This window comes from Neopsephotus bourkii, unplaced genomic scaffold (genome assembly GCF_033783945.1).
Source record: "Neopsephotus bourkii isolate Nb327-2 ecotype Australia unplaced genomic scaffold, CSIRO-AGI_Nbou_v1 NB_1476, whole genome shotgun sequence".
NCBI lineage: Eukaryota > Metazoa > Chordata > Aves > Psittaciformes > Psittacidae > Neopsephotus > Neopsephotus bourkii.
In genome coordinates this window covers 563,024-588,610 of record NW_026901952.1, presented here as the reverse complement: position 1 = coordinate 588,610, position 25,587 = coordinate 563,024, and the positions used below count along the sequence as shown (strand labels likewise).

The 25,587-nt window shown below is 42.4% G+C and overlaps 1 protein-coding gene across 2 annotated transcripts; it reads left to right on the top strand.

The window, feature by feature from the left end:
• Positions 1–541: 541 nt before the first annotated feature.
• On the top strand, positions 542–24,705 carry FEM1C (fem-1 homolog C). 2 transcript variants are annotated; one of them, XM_061369142.1, is made up of 3 exons: positions 542–637; positions 1,147–1,871; positions 20,614–24,705. In XM_061369142.1, the coding sequence occupies exons 2-3, from the start codon at positions 1,328–1,330 to the stop codon at positions 21,921–21,923; spliced, it is 1,854 nt and encodes a 617-aa protein (XP_061225126.1). In that variant the 5' UTR covers positions 542–637; positions 1,147–1,327; the 3' UTR covers positions 21,924–24,705. The 2 variants fall into 2 exon arrangements, with proteins under 2 accessions (XP_061225126.1, XP_061225127.1); XM_061369143.1 differs by lacking the exon at positions 542–637 and adding an exon at positions 964–1,060.
• The last annotated feature ends 882 nt before the right edge of the window (positions 24,706–25,587 follow it).

Sequence of the window (25,587 nt, the reverse complement as noted above, 5' to 3'; positions counted from 1 at the left end):
TGGTTTTCTAGGGTTTTTTGGAGGTGGAGAGACTACTAGGTCACATTGCAAATTGATGTCCAAGTGACTGACCATTAATGTCAATTGGTCTTCTCCAAGTTTGTGTGTATGGTGTCCCTCCTTTCTGAAGCTTGCAGATAGAATGGTTTTGGTGAAAAAGGAGCTTAAGCTCACCCAATTTCAACCTTGCTGCCACAGGCAGGGACACCTTTCACTAGACCAGGTTGCTCCAAGCCCCGTCAAACGCGGCCTTGAACACTGCCAGGGATGCGGCAAACACACCTTCCCTGTTCTGCCCCCTTCTCAGTAAAGAACACCTTTGGCTTTTCAGACACCACTAGCCCCGCCCCTAGAGCTAGCCCCGCCCTGCAGGGGGCGCGCCGCGGGGATCGATCTCCCCTCCTGGCGGCTTTCTGCCGCCCCCTGCAAGCGCTTAAGCGGCGGCGTAGTCCCGCCCCCAACCCCGCTGCGATTGGCTGGCTGGCGCCCGCGCCCTTTTCGGATTGGTCTCTGTTCGCCGAAGAGGCGGTGCTGCGCCGCACCCCAGAGTAGGTCTGGTTGTTGGTTTGTGGGGACGGCTGTTACGGAGGAGCTGGATCGAGCGCGGCTGGAGGCCCGCCGGTAGCGTCCTGGGAAGGTAATGCGCAGGCCCGGGTGGGCAGGGAGGTCGGGGTGGTCCCTGAAGGAGCGCTGAGGGGAAGGGGTGCGGGAAGGGCTTGTTGAGGAGGGCCGGAATCCTCTGGGCGGGCGGGAGCTGCTAGGGAGTGAAAAGGCAGGCGCAGGCTCTCCTCTGAGGCTTAGCTGGGGTGTGCGCTGGCTTTCCCTGTGCGGGACGTGTCTGCTCCCTGAGGCAGCGGGAGCTCTTCAAGCCGCACCTCAGAACAAATCGGGGGCAGGGCTCTTAGCGCTGTAAGGGAGAAGAGGATTTCTTTGCTTCTCGTATGGATAACAGGCTGGTAGGATCACCACCCCACCCCCCCAGGAGGTTTTCTCTGGGGCGCCGCGATGCCTGGGAACGTCCCAGGGAAGGCGGCTGGACGTTGGCACACCGCAGACGCAAGTTAATGTAGCTGTAGAAAAAGCACAGTTGCGGTTACTTGTCTGTGAAGTAGGAGGTGAAAACATCCAGAACTCTTTCTCTTGCAGATTCATAGCAAGCACAGCCTGTGCTTTGTCAGGACCCCGTTTGGAATCTCCATGTTGACCCGTCTAAATGAAAGTCTTCTGAGAAGCTGAGGACACTGTTTGGGCTGTGTGTATCCAGTAAGCTTTTGACCCTGAAAAAGGCAGGCGTGTGTCCTTCAAGAGGCAGAGAGGTGCAGACTAGATGGATCTAAAGACAGCAGTGTTCAATGCAGCTCGTGATGGCAAGCTGCGGCTCCTCTCTAAGCTGCTGGCAAGCAAAACAAGAGAAGAGGTAGCCCTACTGATATCAGAAAAAACCAGTGGTGCCACACCACTTCTGATGGCAGCCCGTTATGGTCACCTTGACATGGTGGAATACTTGTTGGACCACTGCTCTGCATCGATAGAAGTTGGTGGTTCTGTGAATTTTGATGGTGAGACCATAGAAGGGGCTCCGCCATTATGGGCAGCATCTGCAGCTGGCCACTTGAACGTGGTGCAGTGTCTGTTAGATCATGGTGCATCTGTCAACAACACAACTCTGACAAATTCAACACCGCTTAGAGCTGCCTGTTTTGATGGTCACCTGGAGATAGTAAAGTACCTTGTGGAGCACAAAGCAGACCTGGAAGTATCCAATCGTCATGGGCATACATGCTTGATGATCTCATGTTACAAAGGCCACAAAGAAATTGCTCAGTATTTACTTGAGAAAGGAGCTGATGTTAACAGAAAAAGTGTTAAAGGTAAGTTTGGGTTGGTTTTTTTTTCCCTTTCCTTGTGATGCATAAGGGTGAGGTTACTCATTTAACCTTTGTCAGGAGGCTGACATCCAAAAATATTCTTTTAGTCTCGTAAGGTGGTTGAGAAAGAGATGAAGTGTATTTAGTAATGTTCTTACTCTTCTTTTGTCTACTCCTTTGCTAATACAGGTTGTATAATTTCATTCTGAATTCACACGTTTTAATCTTAACCCCATAATTCTTAAAAAGACAGTCATGAAAATTCACATTTATGTGTATGCAAAAAGCTAATGAACACACTGCTAACTCCTCTTTATAGATGTTGGTGTAGCGACATATTCAAATATATCAGCATGTATTCTTGTTCTTCATACTATTTCTTAACAATACAGATATGCGGGACATAAAACTGACCTATAGCAATAAGGCTGATACAGAAAAGGTGCATAAAGGAGAGAGAATATTTTCTGCATTGGAAATGAATAACCACTTCGCTCTTTGACGTCCTTTTCCTCCAGATTCTTAAATAATTTTGGGCCTTTTTCAGTGCTAGAAAACAAAAACATACATGAAGATTAAAATAATGAAGCTGCAGGTGACTGTAATCCAAGCAGAAGGACTCCTAGTGGTAGGCAGATCACAAATGATACCTCTGTGCACCTGTTTAGTTATCCTGGTGTTATAATTCAAAATGAAGATTTCTGGCATTTTTGCTGTGATCGTAATTATGTGGCTCTCTCGGTTTAACCACTGTTTTTCATTACATCTCAAACTTGTATGTGGGTGTGATATTTGCTTGAAAAGCATACCTGTTGTTGGAGATTACAGTTGATTTTTTAGCTCACTGAGCTAGGATTGTGCTTCAGCAGCTTTTATATCAGAATCGTTCGGATTGGAAGGGACCTCTGGAGATATCTGGTTCAACCCCCTGCCAAGGCAGGGCTACCCAGAGCAGGTTACACAGGAACTCGTACAGGCGGGTTTTTAATGTCTCCAGAGAGGGAGACTCCACAACCCCACACTGTTTCAGTGCTCTGCCACCCTCAATGTAAGTGAGTTCTTCCTTGTGTTGAGGTGACACTTGTGTTTTAATTACTGGCCGTTGCTCTTCATCTGGTTTCTGGGCACCACTGAAAAGAGTCTGGCACCTGTCTTTGAGATATTTATGTTACGAACTTGCTAATAAACCTTTTTGTAGTGCAAAAGGCAGTTTCCACTGCCTGTTTTAGGCAAATTACATTTTTAACAGTATACTATACCTTAAAGTTACTTCTGTTAAAGTATAATTTATGTCTAGATTGTTGTATGATACTGGTAAATACCAAATATGAGAGTAATTCTTGGAAAAACTGTTCAGTTAAATATGCCTTTCTTTCAGCAAATTGTGCAGATATGTGGGTTTAATGTAAAGAAAACTAAACTACAAATTTGTCAGAAAGGTGGGCAGAACAAAATAAATCTTCCTTTGTAAGGACATAAGGTTGCTCATGAATCATCATGGACTGGTGATGGGATAAAAATGTAATTTTTCAAGATAGGGTTCTTGGAATAGCTAAATATAAACTGTGTATTGCTTTTTAGCTTTAAACCTATCCCTTTATATGTTAGGTGCGAACAGAGCAGTGCAGTTGAATGATGTGAAAGAGAAAATTATATATCTCTGCAGCTCTTTTCTCCTCATTTTGTGTTGGTGGAGTAGGCTTTACTATACTGGTCCTTACTCACTTGTGCATAAGTGTTATTTGCTTTTGTTGAGACGACTGAGTGGCAGCCACGCACTCCTGAGAATTTTCTCTCTTAATTCCTTCCTCTCTGCTTCCTTTAGCTTCTGTGTGACTCGCACAAAGCCCATGAGCAAAGATTCATTAAGTGTAACTGATCCTTGTTTAAATTAAATTTGAAAAAGTTGGGTTGGGTATGCTTTAGCTCATTAAAACTCATTTTATACTTAGACTGCCATGTGTACAAATGGATGTGTGTACAAAATGGGTATCAAGTATGTGGAATAAGTTTTTGTATGTGGAAATGCTGCTGATACGAGGCAAATACACCTTTTCTTTTTGGCATCTTAAAGCAGTTTGATCTCTGAAATTGTTTAATAAGCAGCAGTGGGGTAGAAAGAAAGTGCTATAAAATCTGAAAGTGAAAGTCGGCAGTGGAAAGACAGGAAAACCGATAGCCCTAAGTATTGCAGCAGTATGGGTATTGCAGTGGCTCTGTTTTGCAAGCATGCTCAGTACCTATTAATTTCCAAATTAGTATTTCCAACAGGATTGATTCTATTTTTTCACGTCCACCTCAAAGACTTTGTGTATTATTTTCAGGTTGTACTCCTCCCTGCCCTTGTGATGGGGAGTTAAAGAGAACCTGAGTGCTCTGCTCTTGAGTAGGAAAAGTTGTTGCTCTGTATTGTGTCTGAATTCTTTTTAAATAGACCCTTGCCTGGGCCATGTACAGGGAAGCCTGCTGTTCTGTGAAAGATGTGAAAGCTTTAGTTACTGTAAGTTTTGGTTCATTTTAAAATGGCAACACTATACAAACAAAACTATGTAATTTCAGTAGATGTGCTCTTGTGGGAGATTAGTATGTTTTCTTTTCCAGATATTATTCTTAAAATGGGGACAGAGGGGGGAAAGAAGTGAGAGAGAAGGGGAGATGTGGGCAAAATTACTTGAACTATTCCTTGCTTTTCCACTGGGTCATAATCTTGCAAGGTAGAACTTTAAGATGTGAATAAAGCCCAGGAAAATCTAAAGTTTGGAAAGACATGAAAAAGTTTTGAGAGTTCCAGGGAAAGGTGAGAAAATGGGTAAGTTCACAAACATCTAAAAGTCTGGGTGACAACAGAGGCAGAGTATATAACAGAGCAGGTGAAAACATACAGTGAAATCCTGCTTCTAAAATACAGGCAGAATCCCACAGCTGTGTTTTGGACTATGGAAATTCAGCTGCAGATGTTCTTGAATGTCTGTTTCGAAAGTGCAAAAGCACAGCTAGAGAGTTAGATACTCATGGGCTTCAGAGTCTGAACCAGATCAGATGCAGCCCTGAGGTAGATGGTCAGTCTGGCACTGTCTCACAGGACATGGTGGTGAAGAGGGGAGGTAACATAGTGTAGGTAAGTGCTCTACTGTGAAAGGTGCCCAGTGGTTCTGAATTTGAAGTATGAGCCTTTAGTTTTCTTTGTTTCTTCTGTTTTTTCAATCTGAACTTTCACAGTTTCCCCAAACTTTTATGAAGCACATAGACAACAGACATGTAAACAAAAGAGGTCTTAACAAATGTTTAGTATAACAAGAACAGTGTTGGTGGGGGGGGAAACTGATACGTGGGTTAAGAAGGGTGGGATATTTCTCACTCTAGAGCAATTGCTTAAGTGAAGCACAGACCTACCTACCTTTGTGCTGGATGAGAAGGATGTTTCCTGTGTCAGCTGCATTAAGTTTTCTCCTGCTCCATTGCAAAGCCTGCCAGTGACCTGTTAAGAGTGGTGCTTCCTTACTATGTTCAGAATTGACTGCTGTATTCCTGAATACAGTGTTTCACTGATGTGTTTCTGTGCACAGTCTTTGTTTGGCTGCTATGTGTAGGAAGGGAAATGCTTGTACTTGCAATGATAGCAATCCTTGGGCCTTCAAATTACAGATTTGGGCTCCATGGAGGATATACCTGGGGCTGTGTTTGTTGGATTTTATGCTTAGAATAAATTATTTCATATAATTGTTGTAATAAAGAAGGCAAATGTAGTTGTCGAGCTGTCATGTATCATATTTGAGGAATCATGACAGTCCGGTGAAGTTCCTGCTGACCAGAGAAGGGGAAATATAATCCTCATTTTGAAAAGGGAAATGGGAGGGCAAGGGGAACTACAGGCCAGGCAGTCTCACCTCAGTGCTCAGCATGATCATGGAGCAGAAACTTATGGAAACTGTGCTAAGGCATGTGGACAAGAAGGGGGTGGTTGGTGACAGCCAGTGTGGCTTCCCTAAGGGCAAAATGTGCCTGACAAAACTGATGGCCTTCCATCGAATGCCACCACGGTGCTGGTGGATAAAGGAACGGTGACTAGCAGCATCTGCCCGAACTTATACAAAGGCATTTGACACTGTCGTGCATGACATCCTGGTCTCTAAAGTCAAGAGAGAGGAATCTGACAGATGGACTACTGTTGATAAGGAATTGGCTGGATGGTCACACTCAGAGTCGTGGTCAATAGCGCAAGGTCTAAGTGGTTCCTCAGGGACTGGCATTTTAATGTCTTTGTCAGTGGCACGGATAGTGGGATTGATGCACCCTCAGCAAGTCTGCTGTCAACACCAAGCTGTATGATGTGGTTTACACACTGGAGGGAAGGGATGCCATCCAGAGTGACCTTGACAGACTTGAGAGGTGAGCCAATACCAGCCAAAGTTCAACAGGGCCAAGTGCAAAGTGCTGCACCTGGGTCAGGGCAATCCCAAGCACAAATACAGGCTGGGTGGATACTGGATTGAGAGCAGCCCTGGGGAGAAGGACTTGGAGGTGTTGGTTGATGAGAAAAACATGAGCTGGCTTCAGTGTGCACTTGCAGCCCAGGAGCTTGCACCTCAAGGGAGGTGATTTTTTCCCCCCTCTGCTCTCATGAGACCGCACCTGCAGTCCTGTGTTCAGCTCTGGGGCCCTCAGCACAAGAGTGCCGTGGACCTGCTTGAGTGAATACAGATGAGGGTATAAAGATGATGAGGGGCTGAAGCATCTCCGCTATGAAGAGAGGCTGAGAGAGCTGGGCTTGTTCAGCCTGTAGAAGAGAAGGCTCAGGGCGGACCTTATAACAGTCTTTCAGGGTCTAAATGGGACCTACGAGAACTCTGGAGCTGGACTTTTTACAACAGCATGTAAGGATAGGGACAAGGGGCAATGGCTTTAACCTGACAGGTGAGGAGATTTGATTTTAGACATTAGGAAAAACATCTTCCCTGTGAGGGTGATGAGACACTGGCTGCCTCAGTGTTCAAGTCCAGGTTGGATGGGCCTTGGAGCAACATGGTCTAGTGGAAGGTGGCCCTGTCCATGGCAGGGGTTGGAACTGGATCAGCTTTAAGGTCCCTTCAAACCAAAACCATTCGGTGATTTTTTTGTGATTCTGTTTTGCATGCAGACTGTTTATAGGGATCTTACCTTCCTGTTCTAATTCCAGCCAGGACACTCAGATCTTGCATTTTAAAAATGAGCAGTGCACAATTTGGTAATTCAGGTTATGCTTTATCCTTTTCCACCAGACTTGCTATAGCAGCTGATACTCATCCCCTTCGTTCTGCAGTTAAAGTACACAGCTGCTTGGTATGTGGTCTCTTTGTCTTCAGGGTGATATTAGTGGTTTCTACTAGTGCTCTTTACTACTTCTGTCCCTCTTCTTCAGTTAGCAGACTAGTCTGCTGGCCCAAAGGCTCATTTTTCTTCTCCTGAGTATTAAGAACATTTCCTAAGGATTGCTGGACTGTGTGCTCCTTTAGGTGTCTTTCGAGTACTGCACAGGAGCATTTGGTTTCAAGCCCTGACTGCATCATTTATGGTGCTCCATACTACCATAGCGGTTGGAGGGACTCACTGATTTTTCAAAAATGCAGAATAACACTATGATTCAAATCTTGTTCTTAAATTCTACTGGGACAGTAATTGATCAGCATAATTTTGTAAAATAATGTGGAGGACAAGGCTTGTTGACTTTGCTTCCTCACTTTGGAAACTATAAAACCATACAGACTTCAGTCCCTATGGGTATTGTGTCAAGGTTATACATACAGTAGTACTATATCAAGGGCTGGTGTTATTTCAGTCTTGTCATTTATGTGGGATACTGGAAAGCATAACCCTCAAACCTGCTGGTAAAGGAAAAAAACCTTTTACAGACTTGGCAGACCCAGAAACAGGAAGATTAAAGAGACTTTCACTTTTTGCTCTATGATCAGTGTAGTTTAGTTTGTGTTAAAAATTAATTTTCTCTTGCAGTAAACATGAAAGAATCTGAAAGGTTTGTTCTCTTCTGAGGTTGCCAGTCTTGTCTGCTTGCAAAGATTCGTTTTTGGGGAGGGGGGGAGAATAAAAAACAAAACAAAACAAAAAAAAACCCAAACAAAACCTCTCTTTTCCCTACCCAGTGAATAAACCCTTGCTCTAAAAGTGTTTAGGGTCTTTTTTCTGGTTTGGGTTTTTAGGTGTTTTGTTGGCTTTTTTTTTGTTGTTGTTGTTTTGGGTTTGTTGTTTGGTTTTTTGTTGGTATTAATGATGTAGTGCACTCCATTTTTGAGATATTTCATGCTTGATGCTGTGGAAACTGAACTTCAGTAGGAATGTTTGTAAATAAGGAGGATACAGTTTAAAGAAACAAATTCAATAATTTCAACTAAAAAAGAGTTTATGTTGAAATTAAATGGAGAACAGCATGCTTTGTATGGGTAATCTTGATTATGCAAGTTCTTTTGAAGTGCTGTGGTGAACGACGGAGCAATTGTTCCCTTACAGCATATGGAAACTAGATTGAAATAACTTGCTGAGATTAGCAGTTCTTCTCATTTTTTTTTCTTAATTTCTTCTAAAGGGAACACATACCTTTAGCTTTTCTTTGTCATTCAAACTATTTATAGGGATCTATAGCAGTTTTCTTGTGCGCTGTCCATGTTTGTATGTACATAGTAATACATTTATTTTTTTGTAATCAGTGAATCTCTTAGTTACTTAAGTGATGTGTTAGGAAAAAAAATTGATGTTACATGAACAACTTTATAAAAGTGACTAAATTAATTTGTAAGGCTACAAAAATATACACATGTGAGTAATTTTACATACTGACCAGTCATTTAAATGAAATCTTTTTTCTCTTATGCTTAAACATCTTGAATATGAAGTCAGATTGATCCTAAATTATAATATAAATCTTACTACTCAGAAACCAAGCATTTTGTGTTAGGAAATAGATGTACTTGGTTGGCTTCAAGTCACTTTCTGTGTGACTGCTTCATTTTCTTTCATTCCCATGTCACACACTACCAGTCTATTTTGGGAATTATTCGCTTCTGACATAGAAAGAAATGGCCTAATTATGAATTTGGATGCTAAACCCTTACTCTGATCATTTTTTGGTAACAGTGGATAGTTAGAGAATTAGGTCTGTGTAGTGTTCATACTAGCTTTAAAAAGTAACAAAAGAATAAAACATGAAGGTATGGTGTCAGTTGACCATACCTATTTTCTTACTTTGTTTTTGCAAGATTTGGAAGGGCTGGAGGTAGGGTTATTTCATTTCTTTGTTGCTTTTTTTAATCAGAGGAAGTTACTAGATAATATGAATAGTAAAGTGCAATACAGATAGCATTTGTAAGGAGTATTAATGATAGTGGGAATTGCTTTCTAGCAGGGAATCATATCCAGTCTAATTTTATTTCTGTGCAAGAACAATGAAACTTTCATGTTGTTGTAATGTTAACTGTCTTCTGTATGTAATTAAATCCCTGCAGAAAATTTTGAAGTAAAAATTGGATTAAGAAAATTTATTGAAACCTACTTTGAAATAACCATTCACACATTTAAAAAAAAAAGTAATTTAACCAACATCTTTGTATATGTCTCTTGGAAAACTGTTATCAAAGAGAAGGAATATCAAGTTTTCCAGCCTTCTCCTTTTTTAATACAACAGTAGATGTAGTGTTGGCTTTTAGTTTGTTACAAAAATTAACTGCTGATTTGTGTTCAGCCACTGTATATTCCTGTCTCTATAGACAATACAGTAGTTCTGAAATTACTGAGTTAATTCACAGAATAATGGTTGATTTGCCATACTTACTTGAGCTGTTCCAATTCCTGCTCAGTATGTCAAACATAGAGCAGGATAAAAGTTTTCTTTTTCTTTTGGGTTCTTCTAAAATTTCACACTTGATGCACTTTTATGTGTAGATGGCTGCTAATCTTGTTATTTCTTGGGGTTTATGTATATGTGGTGGGGTTTTTTTTGTTGTTTTGGTTTTTGGTTTTTTTTCTGTTATTTTTTAAATTGGCAGTTCTCAATTATTTGTCTACACCATCAGCATTTCCACTCTTAAAAATTTGTTGGCTTTTACAATGGTACCTGTCACATCCAGTAAAACCTAAGTGAGGTGCAGCCACTAAGAGTTAGTGGTGATGGCCTTCATTTGTTGATTTGTACGTGGCTTAAAATAACTATGGTTATTTTAACTCTAAGGCCTCCTAAAATATAAGTAGCTAAAAAATTACACTACTTCTGTTATGCTGTCAGTAACAGCTGCTTAAACCAAAGTAAAAAATTGTAATACATTTTTTTTTTTAAACTAAGGACATGCAGCTGTGCAGAGTACTGAAATTTTGTGGAGCCTTAAACATATTTCCATATGCTCTGCATAGCTGCCTTATAAATTAATGACATGCAGACTGTTGGATAGGACCTGAATTTACCCAGATGTCGTGGTTTAACCCAACCAAACAGCTTGTTCACTTACTCCCAGTGAGTGGTGCCAGGCGTTAGTCCGCCCCCCCCCTTCCCCAGGGGCTGCCGCCCCCTTTCCCCGCTCCCAGAGGGGTGGGGAGGAGAATCGAAGGAATGCAACTCCCACGGGCTGAGATAAGAACAGTCTAGCAACTAATGTACAATACGAATCACCACTGCTACCACCAACGACAACAATGATAAGAGAAAACAGCAAAGGAAAGGAGTACAATACCACGCGCCGAACCACCAGTCCGACCCGGCCGATCCCCTCCCCTTCCGGGTCCCTCCCAGTTCCCCCCTCGGCATGACGTGCTGTGGTATGGAATACCTCTTTGGTCAGTTTGGGTCAGGTGTCCTGTCTCTGCTTCCTCCCGGCCTCCCCTCCTCCCTGGCAGAGCATGAGACTCACAAAGTCCTTGGCCAAACCAAAACATCACCTCTATCAGCTTTGTTCCCAGCCCAAAAGTCAAAACACAGCACTGCACTAGCTACCAAGAAGGAGAAAAAATGACTGCTGCTGCTAAACCCAGGACATTATCCACCCCTTATTCCATACCATTCACGTCATGCTCAGATCCTACATTTTCAATATACCATCACTCCGATCTCAGTGCACTTCTATCTTAGTGCAAAGACTAGTCCCTATAAAGCTGCTGATTCCATCTGGTCCATGATGTCAGGCGCCATCTCTTGTAACAGTCTTTCAGAACAGGAGAGGCCGCGTGCAGTATTGGGTCGTTGCCTGCTGATGCTGATCATTCCCTTACTGTAGAACTTGTCCGGTTCTGTCAAAGTTCGCTCTCTCTTGGGATGATGGTTGGAGGGAAGTCAGGGCTAGTCGCTGGTGGCCTGAAGACATCTGGTTGATGGGCTATTAAAGTATTACACAGCAGGCAACAACATACAATTAAGTTCATTGGCTGTTTTCCCCTAAAATTAAATCCCCTTGAGGTACACATCGGACTTCCCCATCATCCTGCATTACCCACCAAGTGTATCCAGGTCCCTGAGCAAAAGCAATCCCACGAGTGGGTTTGCTTTTACTTGAAGCAGGAATAACCCAGACTGCCTTCCCCAGCAAATTCTTCATATGCACCACAGGAACTTTGTCCCCCTCTACAATATGTAAAAGTTCCGATTGGGCTGGGCCAGCTCTGTTGGCAGATCCTCTAGTGTTGACCAACCAGGTAGCCTTTGGTAAGTGTGTATCCCAGTGCTTGAAAGTTCCCCCACCCATTGCTCTCAGTGTAGTTTTTAACAGCCCATTGTACCTTTCGATTTTCCCAGAGGCTGGTGCATGGTAGGGGATGTGATATACCCACTCAATGCCATGCTCTTTGGCCCAAGTGTCTATAAGGTTATTCCGGAAATGAGCCCCGTTGTCTGACTCAATTCTCTCTGGGGTGCCGTGTCGCCACAAAATGTGTTTCTCAAGGCCCAGGATAGTGTTCCGGGCAGTGGCATGGGGCACAGCGTACGTTTCCAGCCATCCGGTGGTTGCTTCCACCATGGTAAGCACATGGCGCTTACCTTGGCGGGTTGGTGGCAGTGTGATATAATCAATCTGCCAGGCCTCCCCATATTTATACTTCAGCCATCGTCCTCCATACCAAAGAGGTTTTAACCGTTTGGCTTGTTTAATGGCAGCACATGTTTCACACTCATGAATAACCTGGGCAATAGTGTCCATTGTTAAGTCCACCCCTCGATCACGGGCCCATCTATATGTTGCATCTCTGCCCTGATGGCCTGAAGTGTCATGGGCCCACCGGGCCAAAAATAATTCACTTTTATGTTGCCAATCTAAGTCCATCTGAGCCACTTCAATCTTAGCAGCTTTATCCACTTGTTGGTTGTTCTGGTGTTCCTCAGTGGCCCGACTCTTGGGTACATGGGCATCTACATGACGTACCTTCACCACCAGGTTTTGCACCCGGGCAGCAATATCTTTCCACAGTGCAGCAGCCCAGATAGGTTTACCTCTGCGTTGCCAGTTGCTCTGCTTCCATTGCTGCAACCACCCCCACAGGGCATTTGCCACCATCCATGAGTCAGTATAGAGGTAAAGTACTGGCCACTTTTCTCATTCAGCAATGTCCAGGGCCAGCTGGATGGCTTTCACCTCAGCAAACTGACTCGATTCACCCTCTCCTTCAGCAGTTTCTGCAACTTGTCGTCGAGGATTCCATACAGCTGCCTTCCATCTCCGATGTTTTCCCACAATACGGCAGGACCCATCAGTAAACAAGGCATACTGCTTTTCACTTTCTGACAACTGATTATATGGTGGGGCCTCTTCAGCACGCATCACCTCCTCCTCTGGTGACATCCCAAAATCTTTGCCTTCTGGCCAGTCCATGATGACTTCTAGAATGCCTGGACGACTGGGATTTCCTATTCGAGCTCGTTGTGTAATTAGTGCAGCCCATTTACTCCATGTAGCATCAGTTGCATGATGCGTAGAGGAGACCCTGCCTTTGAACATCCAGCCTAGCACGGGCAACTGGGGTGCCAGGAGGAGCTGTGCTTCGGTGCCAATCACTTCCGAAGCAGCTCGAACCCCTTCATAGGCTGCCAGTATCTCTTTCTCAGTTGGGGTATAGCTTGCCTCAGATCCTTTGTATCCCCGACTCCAAAAACCAAGGGGTCGACCTCGAGTCTCTCCTGGAGCTTTCTGCCAGAGGCTCCAGGTAGGGCCATTCTCCCCAGCTGCGGTGTACAATACATTTTTTACATCTGGCCCAGTCCGAACTGGTCCAAGGGCCACTGCATGAGCTATCTCGCGTTTAATTTGCTCAAAGGCTTGTTGTTGCTCAGGTCCCCATTTAAAATCATTCTTCTTACGGGTCACGTAATAGAGAGGGCTTACAATCAAACTGTAATTTGGGATGTGCAGTCTCCAGAACCCCACTGCACCCAAGAAAGCTTGTGTTTCTTTCTTATTAGTTGGTGGAGACATTGCTGTTATCTTGTTGATTACATCTGTGGGGATCTGTCTACGTCCATCTTGCCATTTTATTCCCAGAAATTGAATCTCCTGTGCAGGTCCCTTGACCTTACTTCGTTTTATGGCAAAACCGGCTTTCAGCAGGATTTGGATTATTTTCCTCCCTTTCTCAAAGACTTCTTCTGCTGTATCGCCCCACACTACAATGTCATCAATGTATTGCAGGTGTTCTGGCGCTTGCCCCTGTTCCAGTGCAGTCTGAATCAGTCCATGGCAAATGGTAGGGCTATGTTTCCAGCCCTGGGGCAGTCGGTTCCAAGTGAACTGGACACCCCTCCAAGTAAAAGCAAACTGTGACCTGCACTCTGTTGCCAAAGGAATTGAGAAAAACGCATTGGCAATATCAATCGTGGCATACCACTTGGCTGCCTTTGACTCCAGTTCATACTGAAGTTCTAGCATGTCTGGTACGGCAGCACTCAAGGGTGGTGTGACTTCATTCAGGCCACGATAGTCTATTGTTAGTCTCCACTCTCCATTAGACTTTCGCACTGGCCATATGGGGCTATTAAAGGGCGAGCGGGTCCTGCTGATCACTCCCTGACTCTCCAGTCTACGGATCGGCTGATGGATAGGAATCAGGGAGTCTCGGTTGGTGCGATATTGCCGCCGGTGCACTGTTGTGGTTGCAATTGGCACTTGTTGTTCTTCGACTTTCAGCAGCCCCACAACAGAAGGATCCTCTGAGAGACCAGGCAAGGTGGACAGCTGCTCAACTTCTTCAGTCTCCAAAGCAGCAATACCAAAAGCCCATCGGTACCCTTTTGGGTCTTTGAAGTACCCTCTCTTGAGGTAGTCTATGCCAAGGATGCATGGAGCCCCTGGGCCAGTCACAATACGGTGCTTTTGCCATTCTCTCCCAGTCAGGCTGATTTCAGCCTCCAGTACAGTCAACTCTTGGGATCCTCCTGTCACTCCAGAAATATAGATGGGTTCCACCCCTTGACAGCTCGATGGCATCAGGGTACACTGTGCACCGGTATCTACTAGAGCCTTATACTTCTGTGGGACTGATGTGCCAGGCCATCTGATCCACACAGTCCAGTAAATCCGATTGTCCCCTACCTCCACCTGGCTGGAGGCAGGGCCCCTCTAATAGTCATCACAGGATTGGACGCTTAAGTCATGTTGAAAGGGATTATTCTTCTTTATCACAGGAGCTGGAGTAAGATCAGCTCTTCCATTCCACCTGGGAAACTGCTCACCAGAGACTGAAGCCGTAGCTCTCATGGGACGCTCAGTCTTGGCCTTTGCTCCTCTTTTCAATTCACTCACCCGTTCCTCCAAAACTGAAGTAGGTTTTCCATCCCACTTTGTCATGTCTTCTCCGTGATCCCGCAGGTAAAACCATAGGGTAGACCGTGGTGTATACCTCTTGTATCTCCTTTCTCGAACAGTGGGACGCCTTTTGCTAATAGCTGAAATGCGTGTTGGTACACGCGAGGAGTTGGATAAGTCAGATATATCGTCCCTCAATTGTTTGAGATCCTGGGACAGTTTTTCCACAGCTGAGATGATGGAAGGGGTGAGATTGTCTTCGAACTCGCGGAGTTTATGAACCATTTCATCCACTGTTAGTGGTACTATGTCATTCCAGGTTACTGTTGCCAATGAATGGGCGTATGATGATGGTGCATTCCGTGTAAGTTTTCGCCACATGGGTCGTGTACATTCGACTTCATCTGGATCTATGGGTATATTCCCGTTATTCGGCTTGATGTGATAGATCATCTCTACGATGGCTGATTCTCTCAGAGACTGGATACCTTTGTCTATAGTAGTCCACTTGGCCGAACGACTCATAACATCGTCCTTGTATGGAAACCTTTCTTTGACAGCTGCCAAGAGCCGCCTCCAAAGACTGAGGGACTTTTTCTCTCTTGCAATTGCTTTGTCAATTCCCCCTTCTTTAGCAAGTGATCCCAACTGCTTGGCTTCTGTACCTTCTAGTTCGTGACCATCGGCCCCATTGTCCCAGCATCGGAGCAACCAGGTGATGATGTGCTCCCCTGGTTGACGGGTAAAATCTTTTCGCATATTCTGTAGCTCGGTTGAGGTCCGAAGTCGAGAAGTCACCTCTCCTTCTTCTTCTTCATCATGTGATGATGACTCCTGATCATGTTCTGGATCGAGTAGTGAACACATTGTTTCTTCATCTTGCTTTAACCTTCCTGCCTCCTTTTTGCTTTTTCTCTTGCGTACAGGGGCAACCGATATTGGTACGAATTGGTCCTCTGGTTTAGTTGCAGTTGTTATCACTGTGGTTTGAGTAGCGACTGTACTTGTTGCTGGGGGTGGTGTAGCTGCTGTACTTGGAGCTGGAGTATCTGTACTGGCTGTTGCTTTGCCCTCAGATCCAGCGACATTTTTTTCCTTTTGAAGGTGCTGGAAAGCATTGAACATGGCCCTGTAAGCGTAGGCCAAGCCCCAGCACGTTGCCATGATTTGTCCGTCTCTGGTATGGCCAGACTGACCACACACCTCATTTAAGTGTTTTACTAATTCTTCTGGATTTTGCAGTTGTTCGGTGGTGAAATTCCAAAGTACTGGAGGGGCCCACTGACCTAGATACTTGCCCATACTGTCCCACACACCCTGCCACTCATGGCTGTCCAGCCTCAGAGAAAATCTCTTGGTCCTCCTACTTCGTTGTTTAACCCCAGACAAGACCCAAACCTGACTCTGCTTAACTTTTGAAAACAGATGAAATAGTTGTGGCCAAAATACACTCTGTATACGTGCCAACATGGTGATCCCCATCACAATCAGCAAACAAGTCTCAATAGCATTAAAAGGCCATTCAAAACTCTCAAATGATGCTGTAAGTGCTCTGGGGGGAGGAATGGGAGGGTAAAAGAATGCCTCCTTCACAGGTTGACCACCCGAGAAGGAGAAAGAATATGTGTAATTGCTAAGCATTTCTATTATATACCTCCCAAAGTATAAAGGTGGTGACCATACTGGGAACATAAACCAGATAAGTTTCATGATCAATAATTCTATTGTGTTACAAGTCATCATCATAAAGTACACTGAGACAAGAACTTTAGCCCAAGCCCCACACTTGAAAAACACTAATACAGCAAATACCAGATCTAAGTAAATTACAACATTCTGAAGCTGATCAAGAGGAACAACTTTGAGAGCCAATAAATCAGCATTGTGATGAGTGACTATTAATCCGGTCAGATCTGTTGTTATCTCAGCCCCTTCGTGCCCCACGTTGGGCGCCAAAAAGAACTGTCGTGGTTTAACCCAACCAAACAGCTTGTTCACTTACTCCCAGTGAGTGGTGCTAGGCGTTAGTCCGCCCCCCCCCCTTCCCCAGGGGCTGCCGCCCCCTTTCCCCGCTCCCAGAGGGGTGGGGAGGAGAATCGAAGGAATGCAACTCCCACGGGCTGAGATAAGAACAGTCTAGCAAGTAGTGTACAATACGAATCACCACCGCTACCACCAACGACAACAATGACAAGAGAAAACAGCAAAGGAAAGGAGTACAATACCACGCGCCGAACCGCCAGTCCGACCCGGCCGACCCCCCCTCTCCTCCCGGGTTCCCCCCCAGTTCCCCCTCCGGCATGACGTGCTGTGGTATGGAACACCTCTTTGGTCAGTTTGGGTCAGGTGTCCTGTCTCTGCTTCCTCCCCCGGCCTCCCCCTCCTCCCCTGGCAGAGCATGAGACTCACAAAGTCCTTGGCCAAACCAAAACATCATTTTTATCAGCTTTGTTCCCAGCCCGAAAGTCAAAACACAGCACTGCACCAGCTACCAAGAAGGAGAAAAAATGACTGCTGCTGCTAAACCCAGGACACCAGACAATGGCCAAGTTTATCTATGTGGATTTTTTTTTTAGTAGCAATATGTCATAGCATATATGGCTGGCAATTGCTAAGAGTGTCAAGAGCAGCATTATATGGCAATGGGTCTACAATGTGTAATATGAATAGGTGCCAGTGATCCTATTGTCAAAGCCAGAAAAATGTGTATTAGTAGATGTGAAGCAATAGTAGGAACTTTGGTAGTGTTAATACCTTTTGGCTTATTTGTATTTTATTCTACGACTTTTAAAATACCTGGAAAATACAGACTTGAAGGTAAAAAATAGGTGCCAATTCCAGTGTTGTGGAGCTCTGATGCATGGGATGGACTTGCATACACTCTGAAATGGCTGTATTAACTGGTGGCTCAGCCAGCACCCACATGCATCTGTTTTTTGTCTTCATCACTGAGTGCAGAAGTGCAGATGGACTGAGGGAACAGCCAGTCTTTAGTTCTAGGATGTCTGCTGAAGCTACGTACCAACTGGACTTTCTCCAGCGTAGTAAAAAGACTTAAAAGTATGGGCATTGGCGAGTTTGTATTTGTTGCATTTGACACTTTCCCATGTTACGCATTTAAAGGTATTGACATTTTCTGTTCTGTGGTGTGTGATAAGGACAGAGGGAATTATCTATAAAGATGCCAAATTAACAAACTTGTTATTGTACTAACTGCTTTTAGCTTTGTGGATCTTGATCTAAGAGATAATTTCAGGTGTCACTTTGGGGTGTTTTCCTCAACCTACTTGTTAGTGATATAATTGCTGGCTGCTATTTACAAGTGTTTCATGAAAGGAATGTTTTGCAAGTGAAACTTGCAATCTGTTAATGAAACAATCTGATATTTTCTGTGTTTTTCTGTTTTGGGGTTTTTTTCTGGTTCTGTTTCCTAACCCACTGTAGTTGTCTTAAGAGACTGGAAATACAATAGCAAAGCATACTATCAATAGCTGACTTGTTGGCATTTAAAAAAAAAAAAAAGCCTACTAAAAATGCAAATAAGGAAGTTTCAGGAAACTTCTCTCTCAGCTTTAAAAAGCCAAATCCAAACGTGCAGAGAACCCTTATAAAAGAAGGTCTCATTAGTGAATATGAAAATGTACTAACAGTGTCACAGCAACTGATGATCTGATGCGCAGATAACTGCAATTTGCAGGGCTAATGATGTAAGATCTCTTTAATTGGGGGTGGGATTTTTACATAAGCTTTCACTTAATAATTTAATATCAGTGGAAGGCTGAAAAATGCTATGCCTGAATTTGTAGAATGTATAACACCTTATGGAAGAGCAAGGTAAATATAAACTGTGTAATTTTAAAGGCAAAATTTTCATCTTGTTGAAGCCTCATAGTTAAATCGTTTAACTGTGGTGTCCAATGCTTGCTTTGTAATTTTCTGTGAATATGGTTTTCAAACAGGTGACACTAGTGCTTTCTAGAAACTTTCCCACACAGTGTTAGAATGCGAATGCCTTTAAATAAAAAACTCTGCAATGTCATGCAAATGGGAAATAATCTGCATGTAAATGATTAGACACTTAGATGTTATGTGTTGAAGGTTCTTGGTTGGATTTTTTTTTCCCTTTTTGCCTGTGGTAATCCTAACCAGAGGAGTAGAAGAATTAACTTGGGACTTTGGGTTAAAGACCTAAGAAAGCATTAAGAATAGTTTGTCTGGGTCTATACATGTGCTTGGCAAATTATCCAGCTCCCTCAGAATATACTGGCAGTCTCAACAGGCCCCAGCTGAGACGAAGGGCCTGTTGTAACAGTTATTGCTTCAAAATGTGTAAGTCAAAATGTCTGGTAGATGGAGAGAAGAAGGGTTATAGTATAGAGGCATGCAAAGCCAATACTGAGTTAGCCCAGCTTTAATTTTCATACAGATCTCATTATTTTTTAACCATTTCTGGGGATAGAGAGGAAGGGAAATTTGACAGAGGAAGACGGGAAAAGTGAAACAACATGGAGACAGACAGCTTAAGTTTCTGTTTCATACTTGAAAGCAGATACAAAATCTCTTACAGAATATTTTAGCTGGAAGGGATCTACAGTGATCAGCTAGATCCAGATCATTGATAAAAGTACTGAACAGAACTGGCCTTAGAATTAAGCCCTGAGGAACACCACTGGTGACCTGTTGGATATAGGTAGCCCCATTCACTACAACACTTTGAGCCCTGCTGTTGACCCAGTTCCTCACACAGCACACAGTGAACCTGCGTATTCCAGAGCTGGACAGTTTGTCCAGAAGGATGCTGTGAGGGGAGCATCAGAAGCCGTACTAAAATCCAGAAAAAGTACAGCCATCACCTTCTCCCACCAGGAAGGTGACCTTATCATAGAAGGATATCAAATCGGTTAAACAGGACTTCTCCATGCTGATGGATGATTGCATTGTCCTTTAATGCCTTTCAGTACTATCCAGTATAATCTCTGTAATTTTTCCAGGACCTGAGATTAGACTAACAGATCTGTAGCTTCCTGGATCTTCCCTCATGTCTTTCCTATGAACTGGAATAACACTGGCTAGCTTCCAGACAGCGGGGACCTCCCAAGACTGTTTGGTAGACGATAGAGAAGTTCCTGCCGTAACATCCGCTAGCTCCTTCACTGCTTGTGAATGTTCCAGCTGGTACAGCTGGTCCCTTAAAATTTTGTTGTCCACAAATTCAAAGTCGCTGTTCCCACACTCAGTCCTCCAACTCTGGGGACTGGGCATCTCAAGGTCTATCCATATTATTAAAGACTGGGGCAGAAAAAAACATTGAAAGCCTCCACTTTTTTTATCATTCTTACTAAACCATCTTCAACATATATTGGTCTGGTTTCTTTTTTTCTCTTTACACCTCTTGCTATTAACATACATAAAGCATTTGTGTTGTCTAACAGCACTGGCCAGTTTCAGCTCTAATTGAGCTTTGTCTTTTTGTGTCTTCTCCGTGCATACATGAACCACAGCTCTGTAATCTTTCTTCAAAGACTGAATGTGCTTTCAGAGAGTGTACAATTTCTTTCTCCTCTTGAGCTCTATAAGGAGCACCTTGTTCAGCCAAGCTGGTCTTTTACCCTGCTTGCCTGACTCTTAAGGAATTGCCTGCTCCTGTGGTTTTTATGTAGTAAGGAATTCTGTTTTAATTATGGTGGGGTTTGCTTTTTTGAAATAATGAGACAAAGAGGTCCTTAAAACCTCTTTCATTCTTTCAGGCAATAATATAAAATGTTTTGGTTTGTATAATTGCTTATCAGCCTTGATACTTAATCAGATCTTGGATATTTTGACTTGTCATGTAAACCTTCATAGACCATAGATGTCAAAACAGGTAGCTCCTTTTTATTAAGTATTAATGTTTGGTGATTTTTAAACTACTTTAAAACTGTTAGAGTGCAAAGTTCAGACTATAGCTTGATTATGATTTGTGTAATTGTATTCTCTTGCAGGAAACACAGCGTTACATGACTGTGCGGAATCTGGAAGTCTGGAGATCATGGAGATGCTTCTGAAGTATTGTGCTAAAATGGAAAAGGATGGTTACGGAATGACTCCCCTTCTGTCAGCTAGTGTGACAGGCCATACAAATATCGTGGACTTTCTGACACAGCATGTGCAGACCAGTAAGGCTGAGCGCATAAATGCCCTGGAACTTCTAGGAGCAACATTTGTGGACAAAAAGAGGGATCTGCTTGGTGCCTTGAAATACTGGAAGCGAGCTATGGAAATGAGATACAGTGATAGGACTAATATCCTGAGCAAACCTGTGCCACAAACACTAATTATGGCATACGGTTATGCTAAAGAAGTAAACAGCTCGGAAGAGCTAGAAAATCTTATTGCAGACCCTGATGAAATGAGAATGCAAGCACTATTAATTAGAGAACGAATTCTTGGTCCTTCTCACCCAGATACATCCTACTATATTAGATACAGAGGTGCTGTCTATGCTGACTCTGGAAACTTCAAGCGTTGTATCCATTTATGGAAATATGCTTTGGACATACAGCAGAGCAATCTTGATCCACTGAGCCCAATGACAGCCAGCAGTTTGCTATCATTTGCTGAGCTTTTTTCCTTCATGCTTCAGGACAGGGCAAAAGGCCTGCTAGGCACTACTGTCACATTTGATGATCTCATGGGTATACTGTGCAAAAGTGTTCTTGAAATAGAACGGGCCATGAAAGCAACCCAGTGTTCTCCTGATCCAATACAGCTGAACAAAGCCCTTTCCATCATCTTGCATTTAATTTGCTTGTTGGAGAAAGTACCTTGCACCTCAGAACAGGAGCATTTTAAGAAACAGACTATTTACAAGTTTCTTAAGCTTCAGCCTAAAGGGAAGAATAACTTTAGTCCACTTCACCTTGCTGTTGACAATAAAACTACATGTGTGGGTCGCTACCCAGTTTGTAAATTCCCCTCTCTACAAGTTACTGCTATCCTAGTGGAATGTGGTGCTGATGTAAATGTCAGAGACTTTGATAACAACAGTCCTTTACACATTGCTGCACTGAACAACCATCCAGACATCATGAATCTTCTTATCAAGTCAGGTTCTCACTTTGATGCCACCAACTCACATAAACAAACTCCTAGTGATTTACTGGATGAAAAGGAAATAGCAAAAAATTTAATCCAGCCAATAAATCATACTACTTTGCAATGTCTTGCTGCCCGTGTAATAGCGAATCATAACATATGCTACACGGGGCACATCCCTGAAAAACTAGAGAACTTTGTTTTGCTCCATAGATGATAGTGTGGAGTGCCAGAATACTGGTTTTGAAGCATGACTTCATGATATTTTCCTTGAGCACTGTTATGATACACCAGCATTCTCTTAGCTTGCTTCATCTTGCTCTTATTGGCTAAAGCATTGTTAGTATCAGATCTGCAGAGTTGGGTACCTAGTATTTAATATGAATAGTCCATATAATATATTTTGTGGATTATTTAGAAATATAATGTCATATTTAGACTCTTAAAATTGTCTGCCAAAGGCTTGTCTATTCTGGTCTTACTTGCCTGTTGGTGTTTGGGACTGAGTTAAGTATCTTCCACTGGTGTCTTTACTATAACTGTGTGGATTGTATACAGTTGGAAGGTCATCTTTTTGGTTTTGCTTGAGCATTTCTACTCTTACTTTTTCTATGGACTCATTGCTGAACTGTATAAGTTGTATGGACTTGTTAACATTTGCAGCTACCATAAGTGCTTTTATCTTCTCTATGCACTGGCTTAAACATGACTGTTGCGTGTGAGCATATTTCTATGCAGCACTTGGCCAATTTCAACTTAAATGCCGATTTTGGAGTTTGTTTGGAGCTTTTCCAAGAATGCTGTCTTCATAGCATGATAAATTTTGGAGTTACTTACCAGCTCTTCAAATTTGGGTTTGACTTTTTCACTACTGTAATGGAGTTTGTTTTTCTTCTGATCCTCTGGAAATTTGCTCTGAATTTGGGAGAATATCTCACTTTTTCTCTTTGTAGTCCACTTGAACTTTAAATCTGAAAATGTTTTATTGCATTGTGCAGTTAGGGGAGGAGTCTTCATTATGTACAATTGACACCTTCCCCTTTGCACTAATGTCTTGTTTGTGCTGGTTATGTGACTAGATGTGAAGTTGTTCAAAGTTTAACCTCAAACTTAATGATACACTTTAATGAGAAATAGATGAAATGTATGGTGTAGTTTAAAATTTACAAATCAGCATTATCTATATAAGAAACTAAAGCATGTTGGTGGCATGATGCTTATTTATCCACATTGAGACATCATCTAATATAGTAACTGGCTGTATGGCAGGATGTTGGAAGTTCTATAGCATTGTCTTTTCTAATTCATTTTAAGTGTCTTTATCAGTACTTGCATGGCTTTTTCACCTCTGCTATGTCAGCTCTACATGACAAAAAGCAGAAGTTCTGTTGTGTATATAGCTCCTAATTAAAGTACCTATTTTTATAATATTTGCACAACAGCTTAAGCTTTTACAACAGAAAGGGCTCTTTTGACTTGATAAGAAATCTATAAATAAAGATCATAAATGTGAGTGCAATTCAGGTAATTAATTTAATTCAGCACTTTACTGTTGATTAATAGACTAGAATTTATTATGCAGATGTCTTAAAGTGAATATTATTTCAGTTGGATAGAATATAGTTTACTTGTAAATTTAGTGGTATAGCATACTGCTTATTTTTGACTTGATATTTCATTTCAGTGGTGGGCCTACAGGGTGTACCTACAGGGCTTTTGCTCCAGAAGGTCAACAAGTCCATTTAGGCCTGTGTTTAGGCCTTCCTGTTCTTCTCATTTTTCTCTTTTCTTCCTATTTGGGATTCTTTTTTTTTTTTCCCTATTGAAACATACTGCTTCTGATCTACCAATGCAAAAAAATATTGGGAACACTGCTGAAAAAATTGTACGCCCCGCAGGGCTGTAACAGCTTTTATAATTGATTATACAGTTCACAGTATGGCTCTCTAGAGACAGACACTGATACCTCCTTGCTTGTTGAGACCTCCAAAGTTGTATTTTTTTGGGGGTAGGGGATAAATGCTTAAAGCTGTTTTTCTTCTAATTGTCTTGGGTTTCAAATGAAATACTTGATCCAAGAAGATTAATTGTATTCTCTTAAAAAAAAAATAAAATAAATGCTTTTCTTACTAAATTATATAAGACTTTATTCCTATTTTTGTACCGTTTATGCTGGTAACAAGATTCCAGCTGTCTTTGGTGTCTTTGTTCTCTTTAAATGCAATGTAAAGACACATTCTGAAATGCAAGGCAACAGTTAGTTTTCCATATGTACTTTACAGCAGTCACTGGATAGGAAGTAATTTTGTGTTTTCAGAGTCCCCAAAGATCTGTCTCTTATGGACTGGTTTACAACTCATTAAAATAAACCTGTTTCCATTTTTACAAAACACTAATTTTAAAAAAGGAATAGAGTGGCGTAGCAAAATCCTTACAGGATGATTTATAAGAAAGGTAAAAGCCTCATGAGTTAAAAATGTGCCTCTCATGAGTTTTATATCAACTGCAAGGTGACAGCAGCAGGATATAACTGCTCTTGAAATAGCTTCCTCACGATTTGAAATACAGAGTGCAATGCCTGCTACACTCTAAAATGTTGGCAAATGTAAGTAGACTACACACTACACACTAATTTCCATCTTCTGTGATTATGATGAAACCAGTTGGTATTTAATGCTTCAAAGTAATTTTGGAAAAATTGGTGGGAGACATACTAGACTGCTCGTATCTCTTGGCTTTTGTGAATTGAGCACTCAGTGAGGGCTGAATGAAAAGTTATTGCTGTTTTGGTTATAAATAACATGGTATTTGTGTTCTATCACAAAGACTTCCTATGCAGGGCTAGCTCCATGTATGGAAATATTGGAGTTTCTTTTTCATGTGAAGAAATTTAGTTGTAACAGTAATGTGAAAAGGGAATAACAAGCATATTTCTCTGTTCTTACTCTCTTTAGGCTCCAGATGCAGATTACATTAAAAAATATGTTTTGGAGAACATCTTTCTGTGTCTGTATATCTGTTACCGCTAGGGCTGCTGCGGTACTGGTTGGTAGGCTGCTTTTCTGTTGAGTGTAAATAGTTAAATATGAATGCTGAAACTTTAGAGTTCAGTCTTCATGTCATTAAGAATTGTACCTTAAACAAAACTTCATGTTTCATTCTCCTCCTTTCTGTGAAACAGTGGTGCAGCCAAACCTTTAAATTCTGGTAGTGGGTAATAGTAAAGAGAGGCTTAACTGGATGACATTATTTTCCCAGTTTCTAGAAAATGCCATTGTTCTGAGAACTATGAAAACTAGTTTTTTTTATTTTATAGCATAGACGTAGTTAGCAAAACCTTGTACTTTTTCAAGAAAGTTGCAAATCAGTTTTCTCCTTAAAGCTTTTGAAGTCTGTTCCCTATTGCACACACAACTTAAAAAAACAGGAATAGAATACTCTAAGGTTGAGAGAAATAAGGAAGATCTTTCTTAAAGGCCTGTAGAGAGTAGGAGACTTTGAAGAACAATACCACTGTAATTTAAAAAGTTCTTTATGCACAGTAGTTATAGTCCTATACTTAGAGGCAGCATACACTTCAAAGAACTCAAATTTTAGACTTAGGCCTAATCAAAAAAGATGAGGTTCTGGATGAGAAAAACTGGTCCAGAGCTTTTACAGGAAAGTGATTGTCACAGAGATGGCTTTATGAATTGAATATAGGTTATCTTAACTGGGAAAGGGAAGAATGAGGAAAGAACATTTATGTTGTTATTTATCCCTCTGCAGCTGCAGATGCTGAAAGGTGGTTTTGTCTGGAAGTGCCTGCTGGTTACCTAAGCTGTATACCCATGCAGAAATGCTTCTTGGCAAGAACAAATGCTAGCTGTCAGTTGAAGACC